At 45.0% G+C, this 15,049-nt stretch overlaps 1 protein-coding gene across 1 annotated transcript; it reads left to right on the top strand.

Annotated features, from left to right (window-relative positions):
• The first annotated feature begins 4,090 nt into the window (after positions 1-4,090).
• On the top strand, positions 4,091-5,618 carry LOC117897337. Its single transcript, XM_034806111.1, has 3 exons — positions 4,091-4,784; positions 4,835-5,236; positions 5,497-5,618. The coding sequence occupies exons 1-3, from the start codon at positions 4,145-4,147 to the stop codon at positions 5,595-5,597; spliced, it is 1,143 nt and encodes a 380-aa protein (XP_034662002.1). The 5' UTR covers positions 4,091-4,144; the 3' UTR covers positions 5,598-5,618.
• Positions 5,619-15,049: the final 9,431 nt, after the last annotated feature.

Here is a 15,049-nt window from a genome sequence, read left to right as displayed (position 1 = left end):
ATATCAAACAAATCGTTCTGCCATCCCAAATTCGAGTTCCGAGTACAAATCGAGGCGCCAATCGCGGCCGGCAATTGAAGAAAATTAATCAAAGCGGCAAGGGCTCCCCGAAGGTGGACGAAGGCCTGCCGCAGTGGCCAGGGGGGAGCTAAAATGATTTATGTGCGAGCAAATAATTTGGACATAAAGGTAACAAATACTTTGATAATCATAAATCACAACAACACCGCTAGGCATTCATCTCACCATTCCCCCTCTGCCACTGGCACACACACACGCACAGACCGCACATTGGAGCGTAAGAAAGATAAATGATATTAAATATAGTAGCTGGAGACGCCTGTCCCCCACCGGTCCAGGCTCTGCCCTGCGAAGTAGTTGACCGGACTAATGTGTGAAACATTTCATTTCGTTGCCAGGAGTACAAACAAATTGCCTATTGAATGATTAAAGGCCCACAACGAAGGCGGTGATGGCAGCGACACTGGCAACCGATGGGCGAGAGATGGGTTTGATGTGGCCCAAAGATGGTCCAACCGGCAACTGAAAGTGAAACCATCGTGTCACGCAATCTCAGGAAATCTGTAATACTGAAGAACTGAAGAAGAAGGCTGAAGGCTGACATGTCTGGGTAGCTTGACACGTTACTTTCTGCGCGATTATATAGCTAAGTCGAAAAAAATAAAGAAAATGAAAGGACTTACATACCTCAGAAATAAATGATAAACAGGGATCATGGGTACTACGTATATTATTGTAAAAACTCCCTGCCATGTACATATGTTTTCACTTAATCTAAATCGAAAGACAATCACGAGTCAAACTCCATGCCGCAGATTCGCCTCAACTGTCGTGTCACGAGCACAACCCATGGGTCCATCCTCGATTGTGAACAGGACTTGTCCTCTATCGCCTTTCATTTTGGGATTCGCGTGCGCACATCATAAATCATCGAGACTGGCCCTAGCCTGGCCTGGCCTAGCCTGGCCTCAGAACATATGAATTAGAAATTGTTACGCAGCCCTCAGACATGGCCAAGAGAGTGGAGAGTGGTGGGGCAGGGGCAGTTGTTGGGCAGGGTTTCGGGGCCCTGAGATGCCTGTCAACGGCATTGTCGCTGCCAGGACGTGTTGACGTGCATGAAATTCTTACGGTAAAGGATTTCATTTCATTTCATTCGTCTTTCGTTTCATTTGACTCTCGCTCGCCTGCCGCACGACTGAATCCAAGGCCAAAAGGAAAGGATTGCCAGCCCCAGCCCCAGTCCCATTCCCATTCCCAGTCCCACACAGCTGCATTGACTCACGTATATATTTTATCTATAATTTTCACAACAATTTTCGGCGCACACGAACCTTTTGGGGATAAGAACTTGCCACAGTACTCCAAGCCCCAACCCCAGTTCCATTCCTTGATTTTTAATTTCCACCCCACTCTCCTTTGAGGCCTGTTTATTAGTCTGCGTTTGGCGGCTGCTCCTTGGCCATAAATCCTGCAACGTGTCTTGCATTCAATTTCTCGTTTCAGTCTCCTCTCAACATTGTTTCTTTTCCTCTCTCCTTTCGTTTGTTTTAATATCAAAGATTACGCGGGGCTTTAAGTCCTCTACGAGAGTCGCTTGGTTTGGCCTTGTCTTTGGCCTTTACACGCCAAGTTGTACCAAAATCAAGGCAAAATATGGTCCTCCATAAAAGCTCGAGTCTGTTATGAATGAATACAAGGCAGCAGCATTGGCGAATTTCTTTTTTATTGTGTTTCTGTGCGTGTTGTTGTATTTTCAATTTTCCCCAGCAATTTTTTCAAACATTTGTGGAATTGTCTGGATGTTGGGGCGTTTGGCTGGCAAACAGCTTAATGGCTCCTGTACTGAAAGAAAATGAATAAAACTTCATAAAGCAGCAAAACAAAGCCAGAATTGATATACGTACATAGTTTGATAGATATTATTGCACACGCAGGCGACTTTCACATTTGTTAAGCAAAAGCTGCACCTCAAATTCCAGCGAAAGCTTCAGGCATAAACCAATTTGGTGTAAGTAGATATCGCATATCTGGAAGCCATATACAAATATATATCCTAAATTTTCTGCATGTCTCGTAGTTTTAGCCAGTTGAAAGGTCTTCAAAGAGCAGCGGTAGCAAAATTAAATGGCCACAACATAAACAGAATGGCATGCATTAGGTGTAATATTCTGCGTTTAACAGCAAATATTTAAGTATCAGTTAAAAGTCGTTTAATTTAAGTATCAATCGAGGAGGTAAAATATGAACAATACAGTGGGAGACGGAGTGAACAGCGTACCTACTCGTTCCTCAGTCCAAAGTTCGTTTTCCTCTTTAAAAACGCGGTGGAACAGGGCGGCGTCGATGACCTCGGCGAACTCTTCGATGTTGTCAATTTGGCGATACTGGTCCTGATCCTATCGAGCAAATCCCTGTAAGCATCGAAGAGGAGCAATCCGCTGACACGGCGTGTCAGTTCAATGAGTCCAGTGACGGTGGCGACGAGCAGCCTCCCGACGAGAGCGAGTACGATGAGGCGCTCACCGAGAGTGGTGGCAATCTGGTGGCCCTCAAGCCGGAGATATACTCGCTATGCTCTGGACGACTGTACAATTACTTCACTACCAAGCTGGCAAGGGGCGAGAAGAACGATGATCCAGGCCATCGATTGGTAAGCCATGAGATGCTGACTAATAAGCCAAGGCGCGTCAGAACAGCTACTTCGGCCTGCGCGAACTACTCATCACGCTCTAGAGAAGGCCTCCGAATCGTTCGGATTGATTTTCGTCTGTGTACTGGAGAGATTTGAAGATAACGAAATCCAATGCTGTAAGCTTTATGAAGCCAATCGGCAACGACTGCACAGAGAACTCCCACACTGGCGCCAGCTCGAGGCCAGAGGACTGGTCCCGCCGACAAGTGCCGCTGCGTAGGTCTGCCTAGGCCTGTAGGTTTAAGAAATTCACCGCCACAATTGCCATAAGAGTTCCCCAACATCATGGAAGTACTCGCCGCGAGTCAACGATCGCGTCTTTCCAGTTAGTTGATTGCGTCTCCGTCGCCACAAATGCAGAATGGATCCATTTGCATGCCGTCTCTTGACCACTTGGCTATTTCCCGAGCACAATAAGCTTTGGCATGGAGAACGAACATTCACGCCTTTCACTCCGTCCTGATCTTTCAACTATTGGTGGCTACAACTTCTGGCACTGTCGAGTTTTTTTGCAATTTATTCGGGAGTATCAGAAATGCTTTTGGTTTTGATTTAGAGGTGGAAGCTTTAGATAAGCCTCTTGCGATAGTATGCATATTCACTCGATAGTTCAGATATCGAAGCGATAGCCGAATGCAATATTTAAATTAGTGTCATTAAAAAGCTGAAATGTATGGAATTTCTTCTTCTTCGGCATATCGCAGTGTATATATTTATGTATGTTAAATTTACGTTAATATATTAACAAATAAAGGAAAAATAAATCAAGTTCTTTTACAACGGAAAAGTCTTCAAAAGGTCATGTCTAAAATATGTATATAAAAAAATATTCATAAATATATAAATGTCCCGTACCTATCAGCACCCATTCTGCCCGGCCTCCGACCAGCCGCTAAAACACAAAATTAAAATCGAAGCAACGAATTTTCATTATTGCGCAGTTCAGCAGAGCAACCAATCCACATACACGCACGTGTGTACAAATGTCCAAGCGCTAAAAAGCAACAACGCTTGCACCAATTTATTTTTTTTTATTGCACGAACACTTTCAGCTGCACCAGCTGTGTGGGGTACTCTCAACGCAAAGCCAACTGAGAACGTGCGCTTGCATGAACTGAAACTTATGCATTCATGTTATTGAATGGATATTGCTGAAACCGTGAGCAGTTCATTTCTAGACTTATTATTGGGATTCCATTAAATGAAAATGATTTCGTATGCTCATTTATACTTGTTTTTCTACAAAATAGCTTTATTTTGCGCCATTTTGGCATTCCAGTAAAACCGATATCGTTAACCTATCGATAGCACAGTTTTAACATTCCCTGAAACTGTGGCGAGCCGCTTCGTTGGCTGCAAAGTGAAAAGAATTTTCATACCTTGTGTTCTTTTTCTTGAATTAACTGATACTCAACGATCAACGCAGTAATGTCGGACCATCCACCTGAACGTACTTGGGCTGAAGTGCTGAAGGAGGGCCTTGCAACACAATATGCTTCTGCCACGGCTTACTTGGCTCAGGCGTCTGAGCCGGAGGCAGGTCAGCAGGAGTCACGTGCCTCTTCTGAGTGGATCGGCGACTCAACGATGGAGCAAGCTGTGATGCCCAACCGCAACGGGGCACAGCCATCACCATCGTCGGACATTGGAGAATCTCCAGTAAGTGGCGTAGAGAGAATCCTATTCGACACACCGCAAGACGACAGTGAAATTCATTCGCTACTGGACGAGCCAAATGTGCTGCACGAGCTTGTGCAGCACACACCCATTCTACAGCTGCACGAGTTGGAGCCTCTCCGAAATATTTTCCCTAGCATAAACAACGTCACGCTGACGCAATGGCAACTGGACGCTTGGCGCATGCCCATGCCTGCCACTGAGCTGATTACGTTGCCACCACCGGGCTCAACTGTGCAACATGGGACTTGCTCCTACTGCTTGAAACCACTGCTCCTGCAGGTTCCACAGCAACCTTGCTTATTGTTTCCGGAGCCATGCTGCGCCGTGCGACTCTGCTGCTCGCCAGAAAATCCGTCGAATGGCAGCCAGGACAGTGTCGGCTCCAATGGTAAGTAGATTAAACTTAGATGGTGGCTTCTTCATCCTCTCCCCTTACAGTGCGTCCGACAAATCATGGCGGTGAAACCGGTGGCCCACAACCACAAACCTCAGTGGGACCGATACCTGCCGCAAACGTGCAAGCGGTGGCTCCGATTGGTGCCCGTTCGTCTTCGGGCCCAGCTCCAGGCGGGCAGTGGCCGCACATCGCTGAGAGCGGCTGGCACCGCGCTCGTGCACCCACCAGTGCGCCGAGACAAGTCGCCATCGTGCAGCCGATGGCTTCGATCGGTGGCTGCCCATGGTCGGGCCCAGTTCCAATCGCCAGCCAGCTCTCGTTGTCCCAGCGAGCCCGCCGACGAATGGGCCAGAATCCGTTTCTCGCAGGTCACCACGACTACAACACCCCAATGCCAATGCTCGACCCTAACGCAGACTTTCGCCGTTGCGACTACTTTTTGGGTGAGTGTCTGACGCACCTTATCAAAAGTGCAAGTCAACTAAATACATACATATATGATGCATGGAATTATCCATGTTTGGAGGAATGTCCTCTTTCCCATGGTGGCCCTGGAGAGGTGCACCGTTCCAACTAATTCATAAATAACTAGAACTACACCTGCCCCTGCTTGTGATTGTCTTTGCCAATACCGACTTCTACGAGTATATGCGTGTTATTTTACATCACTTGCTAATCCAAAAACTACTTTTCTTGCCCACAGCCGGAGACGCCAATGACGAATCCAACTCCAGCCAGTTGACGGTGACCAATGGGGGAACCGGAGATGGTTACATTGTCCGCCTAAACAATGAAAATTTGTAATCAGTTCTTATTGATTCTTAGTTTGCTAGTTTTTAAATCTATTTTTAGCTGCTGCTGCTCACAGGTCAAAATTATATCAATGAGAGAGACTTGAATTCAAGTCTTAAATCAAATTTTAACAACAATTAATATTGATATTTTTTAAACTATAGAAGAGATCTATAGAGAGAAATGTTGATCACAGCACTTACCTGAATTAATGTTCCTTAAACAGAAAGAATCAAGCACAGAATCACTTGAACAGAAACGAAATGTAATCTAATTGTAACGATTAGTTTAAAAATTGCCATTTTGGTATCCACCTAATAACAGCCTGGTGATAAATGTTCAAACAAATCTATTATATAGATAATAAAATGCATAGACTCTGTATAAAATGATAATATATTTGTATTTGGCTTAAACGAGACGATTTGTAAGAATACAAATATGTATGTACTATTTTCGTTCTAAAGGAAACATAAACCATTGAGTAATGGAATGTCTACATGTAATCCTGCCCAGACCAAATATATTTGTACATAAATATTACAAAAATGTATCATGACATTTCATGGTTATTTTTACAATATACTCATAAGTATGTATACTAATTGCCATAGTCGTTGTGGTATTTACTTGTGACTGAATAAGAAGAAATAAGTAGATGTCCGTCAAGGGCAGACGGAATACAAATCGAAAAGGAGACAAGAGAGCTTCGCTCCATTACAACTAATACATCCATACAAATATGTGTGCTTAGGCGGGAGCATATGCAAAAGGAAAAGAAGAGAGGACACAGTGAGTTCTGAATATAACAGACTGATTAGGAATCGCAATATACGTTTGCCAAGTATTCAATTAAATTGTCTTAAAGTTTGATAATATGAGAAACATCTAATAATCTTCGTAATCTACTCACACATATATTTATGTACATTTGTACATACATATAACTAATATAGGTCTTGTACCAACGGTACTACTGTCTCAAACACAACTAACCAAATCACAATCTTTGTTATCAATGCCATCAGAAATCCTATAAACATAGCTACATCCGGTAAACTTATCGACAGAAAATAGTTCCTAAAATTAAATCACAAGGAGCGTGTAAGCATAAAGGAAGTAAAAATAATAGAAATAATAATATTCACTTAAATCGCGCTATAAATAATTCTAAGTAAGCGAAGAAGAACCCCAAATGTGAAAATTGTTAGAAATGAATTCTTAACTCCCAGAAAAGATAAAAAAGATGTCTCTTAGCAAGTTTGCAGCCGTAAAGGAAACCAACTTTGACGATTCAAGCTCTAATAGCTGTGAGCATTGGTCAACATGGGGCCCCAACCACCCACGATTTACGAATGGATAGATCAGCAATTGCTCTATATCATTATTAAATATTTATGTAGTTGATCTGTACATAAATAGGTATCAACTTTTAAAACCCTGTCTTGTTTTGAGTCTGCAAGTAAATTTATTAGTTCTTGTGACAAGCGACAGGGTAAAGGTCAAGGCCAAGTGATTATAATGCCTTTAATAAATAGTAACTGTGATGGTTTCATATCAATTTGAATATCTTAAACGATATTATTGAATATCCCTCTTGAATGTAGATAGTTAAGTCTATACATATATGTATAAATATATAAATTTATGTTTGAAGCAAGGAAAGTAGTTTATTTTAATTTTTGCCATTTGTATAAGTACTTTTCGTGGTAGAAGCCTCCAATTTTTGAGCAAGGCTCATCAATCTTTTAGATTTTCGGCAATCTCCCTCCAGCTGTCCTCTAGCTACCCAAACAAATAAGAAGCTAGTTATGCATTGTAGGCATTTCAGATAATCCTCCGACTTCCGACTGCCACAACGCGGGCATTTGATTAGTCAACAGGCGACTGTCCCTCCGGCTCTGCAATGCCAAATGAAAACTGCTAAACTCCAAAAGCTATCCAATCAATACGGAAAAATCTTGAGAGCAAACTCAGCGCCAAATGAATTATTTATTTGGATTTATTTGAGGCCAAGTAAAACAAATGACCCACGACAACAACAATCGCCGGCCGCCTACCAGAAACATAAGAGTGGAAAGCCCTCCTCCTGCCACCCCTGCTACTTCTCCTCCAACTCCTATCCACCCACATATACGCTTACACAGAAAAATAATCGAGGAAAAAAGAAGAACACGGGAAAAGAAACCGGACGGAGAGTGGAGAGCTGACAACAAAGCGAAAGTGGCATAAATAAATAAAGAGCAAAACACAAAGCATATTAGGCTAAGCTACTTGCGATTTCCGTTGCACGTCCGTCCTGCTATAAAAATGCGGAAGCTGATTAGCCAGCTCGCGCCCAGAACCACCCACAAAAACCACCTCCAACCCCAACCCAAAACCCCAACCCCAACACCATAGCCAAGAAAAAATGAACTCCGTGGCAATATTGGATAGACGGCGGCGAACGAACCATTCACCAGACCCTTGGACCCCAGATCCGGGGTGGTTGGATTTTATGAGGCACGAAAATTTACAACGCCTCTGGGGTTGTCTTCAGACCCAAAACCAAGACCAAGATGAGGACCAGCACACAAGAAAACCAACAAAATAAAAAGCGAAGACTGTATAAAAAAAAGACGAAAAGAAAGAAGTTGCCAAGTCTCATAATCGAAATTGGTCACAGGTGGCCCGAGTCGGTCGAGAAGTTGACCAATACCCGGGCAAGCCCCAGGCCGGTAATGGGGCAGGAACTGGGCTTATTGAAATTAAATGTGCTGGCCAGCAGATAATACCCATTTAAGGCGTGTTTAGTTAACTGGAGTTTGATTTGGGTAACCCCTCGCTGTGCGTCCATCCTGTCCCATCGGAGGTAATTTATTGTGAAACTGAAGCGATTCTCAGGACATTCGATTAGAGATTGGCGTATGAGCGATAACAAAGGTTAAGGCTTCAATCAAAATGCCCACTCCCTGAAGTAACTGCTACTGGCCACGTAAATTAAGAAAAATTACCAAAAAATGGACAGACATCTCTCTCCTCTGTCCTGGCCTGACGAATGTGTCAACTCAAAAGACAACATGACTTCGCTGTTGGGCTTCTGTGTTCCTTTTGGACTAAATTTTTAATCAAATCAAAGGACAGAAATCATTAATTTTGCTTCAGCAAGACACTTGGATCATTTCTCAAAAAAAAGAAGAGAATAAATAAAGCAAGCAAGAAGAAACGAACCAAAAAAAAAATCCAATTTGCATGCATAAAATCTTAAAGTATTTATTGAGGCCGTGGTGGATTCTTTTCATTGGGAATTGAAGTATATTTCCCACTTTAAAGAACTGAAACCCATTATCCGAAAGACTGCAGAATATCCCGAACAAACTAATGCCGGAAAAACTTCTTGGAGGCTGAAATTCCCTCTCTAGATGGAACATAGTCATCCATCCATCATGAGCAGATAATCTGTGACAGCTGACTCATCCCGTACGGTAGTGATCCTGGCAGGGACCAGTGCTCCAGTTCTGCAGAGTCATCTATCACAGCGAGCTGATCTTTAATTATTTGAACGATTGAATTGACACTTGTAATAGTTTTTGCACTCTTCGCCCCAAGCTCCCACATCATTTTGGAGCTGGAAACATGTGTCCCTGACACAACATGGAGCTGCATGGAGTAGACCAGTAGCCCTGCCCCACGCCGAGGGCTAGTTGCGATGGACGGGGATGCTGACGAGCGGACATTGATAAATCACATATGGATGTGAGCTTGAGGTTGGGGCATGGACATGGGCCTGGTCATGGGTGCCATAGCTACATATTCATACGGACATATGTACATACGTATACGTTCCGCTGTTGTGTTATTTCTTTCCACTTTTTCTGTTGTTGTGTCCAGTGCGCTTTGCGGGAGGGGGTTTTTTGCGAAAACGCGACGTTGCAAACAAACCGGGAACTGGGAACCGGGACCGGGAACCAACCAGTCAACCAGCCCCGCCATACACCGGCCCAAAGTGCACACGCTTTTCTGCAGCGACATCAAATTACGAACTCATTATTGTTAGCGACGACAATGGGGTACCAGGGTTTTCTGGGATACATGTACCTCTGCCTCTGCCTATGCCTCTGCCTCTCTCTCTCCCTCACCCTCTTCCTATTGCTTCTCCTGTAGCTGGAGAGGAGCTCGGTTTCTGGGAGTTGGACTGGGATCCTCCTGGTTTCTGTTGGTGTTTGCATTTACCGAAAAATACTTGAATGAAAGCAGTAGGGAGCCGGGAACCGGGAACCGGGAACCCAATCCCAATCCCAATCCCAATCCCATTCCCTAGTCTGAGTCCATGGGATGAGGGTATTTGTTGACGTTGATAGCGAGCTATGCGCGAATGAGCTGGTATTTTTTGCTCTCTCTCTCTCTCTGTGCCCCCTCCCTCTATTTCTCTATTTCTCTCGCTGTGTAAGCGAGGCAAACGACACCGAGAAACGAAAACCCACATCAAACTGACCAAAATGCATGGAATGCCTATGAAAATTGTAAAGCGTTGTTGCATTGTTGGCAGCGACGTATAGAGTCCCGTACGTTCCGGTATTCGACTGCACCCAAAGAGCACCCACACCCACACCCACCCCACGCAATGCTCACACCCTTGGAGGAGCTCCACCCACACGATGACCCCTAGCGCTCATTAAATGACACTCACAGGGAAGAAGGCGAACAGAAATTGCATGCTATAATGCACACAGGGCATCAAGCTGCGAGGCCTGCATTCTGCAGAGGCAGTGGCATATCGCAAGAGGCGTGGCATTGCATAATTTTAGTTTTTCCATTGGAGGCGCTAAAAAGCCAGAGAGGCTACCCGTGGCTCCCACCGTTTGCTCCACCCACGCCACGCCACGCCACTCCACTCCGCTCACTCGCTCGTTCATCAACATATTTGCCCTGTTTCTGTTGTCACACGCAGAGCCAAGGGGGGCTCACGATTGGGGTAGGTGGCAGCTTTGTTTTACCCTCCTCCCTAAAAGCCACGCCTCCCCCCTGCACCCACTGTCTATAAGTTTTTGTGCTGTTTCGACAGCATCGTGTAGTTTATGGCATAAAATGTGCCGGCCGTAACATTTAATGGAACTTAAATATTTAAGTAAATACAAATACATAAATACTTGTGGGTAGGCTATGTTTAAATAATTGTTTATTATGTAGATCTTTAATATTTAATGGTTGTTTAATGTGTAACTCTGCCCAAACAACGGATTGACGAGAGCTCTCGGACCGGCGTCCGCTGTGTTCTGCTCTCCGTTTGAGTAGTTCTAGGAGTGCATCAATTCCATTCTGATGGATTAATCATGGAATGGATTACAGCTTAGTAATATTTCCGCCAAGCGAAACTGCGTTCCGTTCATTGTGATAGTGGGTATCATCCGCCTCCCCCCTAGTTAGGGTATTTCGCTCAGCGACCATAACTCGATTGTACTTTTACCTTATACCCGTTATAGTTTTTGTTTTTATCATGAGCGTGCGGGGTCGAGCAACAGAATGTGGGTAGAAAAGGGACGGAAAGCGGGGCAGGAGAGCATGAGGGAGTTTTCGTCTAACGTATTTCGTTTTCGTATTTGCGAAAAACCGTGAAAATTACATGCCGCTGACGCAGCGGCGCCGTCACTCATGACCTGCCTTTCCATGTCCTCCCACACCGACTCCACACCATTTGGGTGCACTTTTATTTTTCCCCGAATTTTCAGGAGGAAGCCGTGTGTTTTATTCTCTCTCTCTCTCTCTCTCCCTTTCTCTCTCCATATCTTCCCATCTCACTCTGCTGATACGGCACGAAGTTGTCGCTGACCGCAACATCGCATGTTGTAGGTGCGCCAATGACGCTGATTTTGTTCCTGCGCTCGCTGCTGGGGCTACACATTATTAACAGTTCCTGTGACAAAGCCCCACTGAAGTGGGGCTACAGCTTCAGCTACGGCTGCGGCTCGGCTCGGGTACAGCAATGGGGTGGCGCGGGGGGTCGCGCGGGTCGCATGGTCGCTGGTCGCGGGTGGTCGGGGCACGCCACCTGTCATGTTGCAGGCAAACGGGGCGACGCTGTCGTTTCGATGTCCTTTGCCGGCCGTTCGCTGTCCAACAAAATGTTTTGTGGTTCCCGTTGCCGTTACGAAGTTTGTGACGCCGCCGGCTGGTTGTTGTTTATTCTGGCTTCTAGAAAACTGCGACACTGACATCACCCACTCATTCTACATACAAATTTCTCCTTTATTACGAGCACGAGTATGGTGGGTGTGTGTGTGTGTGTGTGTAAGTGTGTGTGTTGGCGTTTAAGTGAAATTGAGAAAATCTCATGTGTTTTCACTGGCTCTCTTTGTTGTTGTTTTCAGGCGGTGTTCGGAAGTGCCCTTTAAGTGTGTGCGTGGAACCGCAGTTTTCTGGTCAGTTCTCGCCTGAAAGTCAAGAAATTGGTCAGTCCCCACCAATCCGCCAGGATTAACAATGCACAGGTGAATGTTTGCCAGCAATCGCTGGACAGGATGGCGCTCAACCAATATTGATATTGGATATTCGGATACTGTTTACCCTCTTAATTTTTTACTAGTTCTTTTGCCTGTCCATTTTCATCTGTGCAAATTGTTATTTAATTTGCACCTTAAAAACCTGTTTAAACATTCAAATACTATAGGAAGTAGCACACTCTCGCGCACTTTTCAATGTGCAACATCAATTGCCACCTACAAAGCACATGCCTTGCCCCAAAACTGTGAACACCCAATACCATTTGCATTTGCACTTCGATTTCAATTTCCATTCCACCTTGCGACATTTCTATTACATTCCCCGCAGCATCCCCAAACTGTGGAATGCGGTAATTACGGACCAGGCAGCAATTTATTAATAATAAGCAGTGCAATTAGCCCTGCAAGTGATTTCATAGCGAGGCGGCGGCGGCCTCTGAAGGAGCTCTCTCTATCTCTGAGAGGTGTTTGGGGAATATGTCAAGCCCCGTCCATGCATAAATGTACATACATACATGTGCATATGTATGTATGTAAATATGTGTGCATGTACATCCTTTGGTGTTTGTCGTTTGTGTTTTTGCGTGTGTGTGTGTGTTGCGTGTGACAGAGGCGTCATAATAAAGACACCTACCCATCCACCCAGAGATCCAAGCAATTTGCAGTAAACTGAAGTCAGACGATGATACTCCTCGTACTGGGGCACATGGCACATGGTGTGGGGGCGGCAAAGACAGTTAAATTTATTGCATGTGTGTGTACGGAAGTGTAAAGTGTGTAGGTGGGTGGACGGGACGGGGCGGGGGTCGGCGTCTCTAATGATGGCATAATTAGCAGCAAACGGTAGATTGGGCTCTGCTCTGCCCTCAAGTGTCTATATGGCTCGCTCTTCCTTCCAAGTTTTTGGCATTTGATAATGACATAAAGTCAAATTACGTGCAGGAGCTAGCGGCAGGCGGCAAGCGGCAGGCGGCAAGCGGCACGTACAACCAGTGGATGGAGGTGGCAAAGGCACGTGGTGCCGGGTGGGGAAACATGTTAATTGAAAGCCCACTTATTGAAATGAAAACGCGATTGAGAGATGCACCAGAGAGTGTGGTTGGCTCTCCATCTCCATTTTGGATACAGTCTCAGGCCGTGTCTGCTCGCGTGTGTGTGTGTGTGTGTGTGTGTGTGTGTGTGTATCTATGTGAGTGGACAATTGTGCACTTGTGTTGCCAGAACGCAACACACAGCCACACTCAGGAGTGGCCATAAAATTTTCTATTTAACGCTTGAGCAACAGTCCCACACAAAGAGGACCCAGGACAGATGCTTTAATTTCGAACCTGTTCAACCTCAAACACGATATGAAAGTTTTTGGTCTGTCCTTTGTTAAAAACAATCTGCCAGAGAGAGACAGAGAGAGAGAGAGAGAGTGGGAGATGGGTGGAAAGGTGGAGAGTCAGTGTCAATGCTGGTTGTCCTGGGCAACAGTTTATTAGGTTGAGTCCTTGCCATTTCTTAAGATTGCCAGTCGCCTGCCGCCTGCCGCCTGCCGCCCACACTTGGCCCGTGTCGCCATCGAATGCCAGTCATCATTTGAGGCAGAAAACGGGTAGCCAGGACAACGTCTCCAGACAGCGACAGCCAACATTTGATGGCAGCACACAATTCTCTGATTTTCTATACGACAGCAAAAAAAAAAAATGTAGAGGAAGAAAAGAAAGAAGAAAAAACTCAAGGAAAATAAGTGAAAGATAAGTAAAAGACCAAAACCCAGCTGGGTCTGTCATGGCCAGTGACCAGCCGGCCCAGGATGATGGGATGACAGCCAGTAGAAGTCGGTGTCAGAAAAGGTGACACGACGAGACAAGGTTGACTTGATGACGAGGGAGAGTGGAGTGGAGTGCAGAGTGGAAAGTGAAGTGAAAGGCCACCAACAGGCAGGCAGTCAGCCAGCCAGCCAGCCACCCACCCCCCAAGTGCCAGGCCTTGGCCTTTCATTTTATGTTATTCATTTTTAATTTCTTTTTCTCCTTTTTTACACACAGTTGCGTCTAAGAGTGTGTGTGCCAGAGGGGATGCATGTGTGTGTGTGTGTGTGTTTTTTGGGCTTGGGTTAAAACTCACATTTGAGTATGTTAATTTTCGTATTTTAACGACAAGGATCGGGTCAGGAGCCCGGCACGGGTCCCAGGATACGTTGACGATTTGTCAGTTCCAAGTCATAAGGCAAAGTTAATTTTCTGCCATTTGTTTCAGATTGGGGCACGGTAGATGAACCTTTTTCTTTACTTACACATGATACTCGTCGCATCCACGTAATTGGATTGAGGGGTGTTTGGTGGTGTCACATGTGGGTCCGGGATTAGTGGAGCAGTTGACAAATGAGTTGCCTGGAATTATCCTCCAGAACAAATATAGAAATTTACATACGAAATTGGTGGTGGGGGCAACAAGTAAAGAGTATTCCTTCGATACTAACTAGAAGTATAATTGGAAGTAAAAAGAATATATATTCAAAATATAACTAGAAAGTTCAAGGAAAACTGAGTTCCCATCCCATCCCAACCATTATTTATTGCGCCTTTCGCAAGAGTTTCGGCCAAGTGGTGACAAAAGGCTTACAAAGTTCCTGAGAAAATAAGAATAAGATAAATAATCTGAGCTGAAGACAAGCGATTACATTAAGACCCAAAGCTCGCAAAGAGATAATCCGTTCTTTTTTTATTTTCGTTGCCGTCTTAGAAGCCATTCGCTAATTGTTTCTATGCTTCATTAGGCGCAGGGGGAGTGGGGGAAAGTGGAGAAAAGAGCGGGTTAAAGGGAATTTACTTTCTTGGATCGCAGCCAAGCTCATTTAATATGAGCTGGGAAAACTCATTCATTATTCCCCGAGACTTAAATAAGCTGCCAGGGCAGCCAGAGCCAGAGCCAGAGCGAGTGCGAGAGCCAAAGCGAATGCCAGATTCCCCGGGAACATACTCGTATCACAAGTTGAAA

This window comes from Drosophila subobscura, chromosome A, assembly GCF_008121235.1.
Source record: "Drosophila subobscura isolate 14011-0131.10 chromosome A, UCBerk_Dsub_1.0, whole genome shotgun sequence".
Classification (NCBI taxonomy): Eukaryota; Metazoa; Arthropoda; class Insecta; order Diptera; family Drosophilidae; genus Drosophila; species Drosophila subobscura.
Note: the sequence above shows the minus strand (reverse complement) of the source record. Positions and strands in the feature narration are given on the sequence as shown.